Source organism: Lactuca saligna, chromosome 5 (assembly GCF_052625555.1).
Source record: "Lactuca saligna cultivar CGN05327 chromosome 5, ASM5262555v1, whole genome shotgun sequence".
Taxonomy (NCBI): domain Eukaryota; kingdom Viridiplantae; phylum Streptophyta; class Magnoliopsida; order Asterales; family Asteraceae; genus Lactuca; species Lactuca saligna.
Window position 1 is genome coordinate 151,402,204 of NC_136421.1, and position 6,310 is coordinate 151,408,513.

Consider the following 6,310-nt stretch of genomic DNA (forward strand, 5'->3'; position numbering starts at 1 on the left):
CAAAACTTTTTAAGAACTATTTTAATATAATATTAAACTATAATCGTCATAATTCACTCATATTTTATCAAATCACAAAATCAAAATCCCAACACAACAAATATTACAGCAGTACATATAAAAAGTTTCAATACTATGCAACTACAACAGACCTATTTTTTTTAATTTTTTTTTAATCATACAACTAAAACAAACTTGTATTTGTTACATACAACAATGAAACCCATTTACAGTATATATTTCAAAAGAGAAACACTTGTATACTTTAATTCAAGAACACATCTTCATATTAAAAAAAAATATGTATCATCAAATGCACATGTACAAATGTACTTGTATGATTCACAACCGACAAACTTCACCTAAAACGATGCAATACATCTTATGAAACAAAAACATCAATTATTCATTCCATCCTTGTATAAAAAAAAGAGTCTAAAATAATTACAAGATTAATGTAATCAAAGAAACAACAAAATTAAGAAAAAAACTAGAAAACGAAACTTGTATATGAACAAAAACAGATTAACAATAGAATTATATCATCCATAAACAACCCTCCATCCGATCATCACGACTTATATAAGTTTTGTTGATGATAAGATCAAGAAAAGTGAACTTGTGCAATGAATATTACAAGCTTGAGAGTGAGGAAAACACAAAATGACAAACATTATGTGACAGAAGAACCAAAGTGGGAGGCTTTCAACAGAAGCTTCTTTTAAAAACTTTTCAGCAGGCTTTACCCAACATTCATATACGCATGCTCTCAATCTCATAGAAGTTGCAGCCACACCAACACCATAATCACCATGGTCACACCATGTGGGCCCCACATCAGTCAATAGTAATTGGTAACTTTTCTTGCATGCATCATGGGTGGTCCTAAAAAATAATGGTACGGTTCAAGACATCAAAGGTACAAAGAAATATGAATATGTTTCTCCAAAATCACAATGAGCTAGCTCACACAGTCTTTCAAAAGTATCACCTGATATGTAAATCAGATATACATATAAATCAAGTACATACTCTGATATGTAAATCAGGTACACAATAGTCTGCTAGATAAGGTACACCAATAGTCTGCTAGATAATTGACTGTCAACTTAGTGCTCACAAGGAGCCCTAAATCAAGTACACATTTGAGCATATTGTAATATGTAACTCAGGTACACAACAGTCTGTTATATAATTGTTACTGACTATCAACTTAGTGTTCACAGGGAGACCAATTCATATCGAAACTGAAACACCCACACTACAACTGCTACCTCACGTAAGAACCCAGTGCCCTCAAGGAGCTCACTGCTCATTCCACATTGGATTAAAACCTCTCACACTATGATTCCTAAGACTCGAACCCTGAAAGCCACCCTCAGGGTAAAGTAACCATGTTCACAAAAACAAGTTCAAGAATCGAAATGAATGACATAAACAACCTCATATCACCCCACCATGTTTTCAAGATCAATTTCTTTTAGCTAAATTGAACAAAAATTTGGTCAAACAATAGATTACAACACAATTTACATTAGAAGCACATGAACTTTTGATTAAGTTTAAATTATGTACTTTGAAGGCCAAACCATATGATTCAAAACAAAGATAATTACAAACATCTACAAGCCCAAAATCTTTATATTCACATTATGTTGCACAACGTCTATCATCTATCTTTTTTTTTTTTTTTTTTTTTTTTTTTTCTAGTAACCTTTGAACTGGCCCACATGTAAGATCTAAATCAGACTACATATCTGTAATCTTTCACTAAAGAAAGCAAAACAAAGAAACAAAACTCATCACCATGAAAAACCAATAAAGATCTCATCACTACAATTGCCAATCCGTGCAATCATCAAAATCAAAACTACTTGCACAATCCAATAACGCGTTTTGTTGATGTTCATATCGACAAATATAATTCAACCCCACAAGAAGCTCACAAATGGCATTCTCTGTCTTATCTCGATCTGCAAAATACAAAGTTTGCAAAAGAAGAACATTTGATCTTGACATGATGTGTTGTTGTTCAAAGTTCCTCTCAGTTTGCCACCTAATCATGTTGTGTGCCATGGGTGCTAGCCATGATAGTATCCCATCAAGCCTGTCTTTCCAATCATGTGCAAGAGGGGCATCATAAATCGCTAAATTTCTTGAAAAAGACTTTAGATTTCTCTTTAAAACTAATCTTAAACTTTTTGGTAACATTTGATATAGATCATCTCTAGCTTCTTCTCCAACTAAATGAGGGTAGTGAAGTAATTTCTCAATCACGATGATAATGTTGGCATAGTGTAATGCTAAAGCAGAGCCTCCAATGGTGTTGGGAGGTGGTTTCACCATTAATTTGATCTGTGGAACAGTTTTATGAATCTTTATCAAATTACCATTACACCCCTGAATATTTGTAATCTCTTTCTTTAAGCTACTTGAAACGCTACAAGAACCAGAAACATGGCTGCTTTGATCATCGGTTACTGGAATAGATACAGATCCATCGTTGAAATCGTGTAATTTTGAAGTGTTCATGGTTAAACATTCCATAAACAGTCTCTTTGGTCCCAATCCACAAGCAAAATTGAAATCTTCGGCTTTGAAAAGATTCGTTTCCCCTTTTTTTGTTTGAATCTGTGGATTGACACTGACTATCTTCTTCTCCACTAAGCTCGAACTACAAGAACCACTAATTTGATTCGAGTTTTGAGCAGAACTTCTAGATGAATTTAACGTGTTGCTAGATGAGAACATCTCTCTTCGGGAAATTGAATCATTGAAAACTGAAAAGATTCGAGCGTAAAGAGTACATACAGTTCTTGCTAGCATCTCGACGACTTTATCGTAAGTTTGATTCCATAGTGAAACGTTCTTCAGGTGGCGAACATCTTGGATCTGCCAAATCAATTTCTGCTCGAAGACTTTTCTGCTTTCTTCGTGCTGGTTTTGTTGGAATTTTTTCGTTGTAATCTCTAATTCGTTCAAGACCTCCATTTCTCCGTAGAGAGTGGTTGTGGAATTAACAAAGCGCTCGAATTTTCGCATCATTGCGTCCATATCCTTCACCAGGAACCCTAATTCCGTAACATCCATGGCTGCACTGACTATATCTCTGTAAACATGTTGAAATCCTTGAAGCTGAGGGATTGTGCACTTCTTGCCGAGCCTGGAGACGACGCCGGCGATGAAATTCAATTCTTCTAGCTTCTCCGAAAGCGCGAGGTCTAAAAGGTAGGTTTCGTCGGAGGAGACTAGGGTTTTGACGCCATCGGAGAAGAGAATTTGGGTTTTCAACTTGGATATCTCTGAATTGGTTAAAGATTTGTGGAGTCGAACGGTTTTTGACATCACATTGGCAACCTCAAACGAGAGAATTCCGATTGTTTCCGGTGTTTTGCTTTGAATTTCTTGCTTGTTTCTGGTGGACTTTTTGGAAGAGGGTTCTAAGAGGAGGGCATGCTTGAGATTGGAACTCACATGGCTTCCAATTTTAACTAACCAAGGCTCGGCCACCATTGTTGTATCTGCTGAGATCACCAAAACTTAGAATTATATAATAAAATCAAAAACCCACAAAAATCTAGTCGGATCTAGTCAGAGTTTGAGTAATTGCATGTCATCAATGAGCAGAAATTTCTATGTAGTTCGAACGTTGTTCAAACGCGGTAACAATTCAACTCCCTTGACTTTGTGAATGGATGAAATTGTGAGATTTGGGAATTTGATTGATTGATGAAAAGTTATTGAATTTGTGGAGTGGGGTGGGAGGGAGGGGATATTTGAAAAAGGGAGATGACATTGAAAGAATTTCTAGATGTTACGTAATACGTATGCATCAATCCATTAAGTACCAATTGTCAAATTTCTTCTTTTAACCTACTACACCCTTTCCCATCTCCATTGGATGTTCCCTTCACAAATTATATGATTTAAAGATCTATTGAGCTTAGGTCAACCAAAAGATAGTAATTTTTTTTTTTTTTTTTTTTTTAAATATATCGATATTTAACTAAGGTTTTCACTTTTCATGATTTAAAGAGGTATTGACCTTAGGTCGACCATATGTATAGAGATAATATTTTCTTTTTTCTAAATATATCAACATTTAACTGAGGTTTTCGAAACTTTCGAACCATGAACCATCATATCTGTAAAGTAATTTGAAAAAACATTGAATGTTTTCGAAAAGAAAAAAGAATATTACTGAAAATGTCAGTACAAATAACAGTCTTGTGTTTGATTAGTGTTCGGAAATGCAAAGAATATTTTCGAAATAACATAATTGTTATTAGTGTTGGAAATTGAAAGAAATATTTGCGAGCGAGAGATGGGAAATACTTTCGAACATAATATATATATATATATATATATATATATATATATATATATATATATATATATATATATATATATATATATATATATATAAACATGAAGAATACATAAAATGAAAGCAAGAAATACAAATTACTTAAAAACTGATTGTTAAGAGCAATCATCTATTTTTTTTCCTATGAAATTCTCGGTAGTTGTACAAGAACTTAAGTTTTTCTCGTTGATCTAGTCTTTTTTCATAATATCTATCTAAATGTCAGGGAAAATTGAGATCTGAATATTAGCACACCATGTGAATTTAGCTAATCAGTTTTTCGTTTAAGTTATTTCGTTTCGTTAAATTTGACATGATTTTAGGATCAAAATGGAGCATTCGGAAACACTACAAAGCATTCTAAATGTGGTGGAGCATTATGATGTAGGCTATAGCATTCTGATGTGGGGTAGAACATCCTGAAGATGCGCTAGAACCTTCAAGGATGCATTCATAGTCTTCCAGGACGTGTCCCCTTGTGGAGGATAGACTCGTAGTCTTTTACGATGTGTTACCTTACTGTTGATGTGTTTCCAGATGTGTCATCTTTTCGAGGATGTGCTTATAATCTTTCAAGATGTGCTACCTTGTTGTTGATGTGTTACTAATGTTATATGTACCCACTTAGAGCAAGATGTGCCCCATTGGATCAAGATATACCCATTTGGTAGCTAAGCGTGCCCTAATAGATATGCCAGGGCAAGCTAGGTACACTCATATATGCATGACAGGTAGTGTAACACTCATTGTTTAGGTAAATTTCTATTTTGACCAAAAGTAGAATTTGTTGGATTAATGTCTAAGTCCATAACTATAATTGGTAAGACTTGACCCGACCCGGCATGGTCCATTTGGGTTGCATGGCATCATGCACTTGGATAGACTATAATGAGAGAAATAACACTTAAGGTTGATTAATATATTATAAGTTCTAATATATTAATAGGATTATTTAATTAGTATTGATCAAGAATTAATTAAGTGATCAAAATATATGGGTTGATTGTGTAAATCATCCATACTTGTATAGTGGGCTAATGCTCCATGGATAATCAAGTTGGGCTAAAACCCATAGGATGGTGCATGGATGCTCCATGGTGTATTTGAACCCATGGATCCAAGGAAATGGAAGGTCATGACTATTAGGGTTTACCCTAATTGTAACAACTATACAAGATCATATTCTTTGGGAAAAACCGGTCACTATGAATAATAAGAAAGGGCTAGCCGATTTTAGGAGTGTTCAAGTTTCTCTCAAGTTATTCCAAGTGTATTTGGTGTTGTGTGAACCATTTGAGGTGTCACACTTGAGGCACTAGGCACTCAAGCTTCATGAAGACATTTTACATCAAAGAGGAGCATTCAGAAACACTACAGAGCATTCTAAATGTGGTGGAGCATTATGATGTAGGCTATAGCATTCTGATGTGGGGTAGAACATCATGAAGATGCGCTAGAACCTTCAAGGATGCATTCATAGTCTTCCAAGACGTGTCCCCTTGTAGAGGATAGACTCGTAATCTTTTACGATGTGTTACCTTACTGTTGATGTGTTTCCAGATGTGTCATCTTGTCGAGGATGTGCTTATAATCTTTCAAGATGTGCTACCTTGTTGTTGATGTGTTACTAATGTTATATATACCCACTTGGAGCAAGATGTGCCCCATTGGATCAAGATATGTCCATTTGGTAGCTAAGCGTGCCCTAATAGATATGCCAGGGCAAGCTAGGTACACTCATATATGCATGACAGGTAGTGTAACACTCATTGTTTAGGTAAATTTCTATTTTGACCAAAAGTATAATTTGTTGGATTAATGTCTAAGTCCATAACTATAATTGGTAAGACTTGACCCGACCCGGCATGGTCCATTTGGGTTGCATGGCATCATGCACTTGGATAGACTCTAATGAGAGAAATAACACTTAAGGTTGATTAATAT

The 6,310-nt window shown here is 34.9% G+C and overlaps 1 protein-coding gene across 1 annotated transcript; it reads right to left on the reverse strand.

Moving 5' to 3' along the window:
* Nucleotides 1–1,417: 1,417 nt before the first annotated feature.
* On the reverse strand, nt 1,418–3,775 carry LOC144997367 (protein PSK SIMULATOR 1-like). The gene has a single exon (XM_078957261.1). It carries the CDS (start codon nt 3,511–3,513, stop codon nt 1,834–1,836), a length of 1,680 nt encoding a protein of 559 aa, XP_078813387.1. The 5' UTR covers nt 3,514–3,775; the 3' UTR covers nt 1,418–1,833.
* Nucleotides 3,776–6,310: the final 2,535 nt, after the last annotated feature.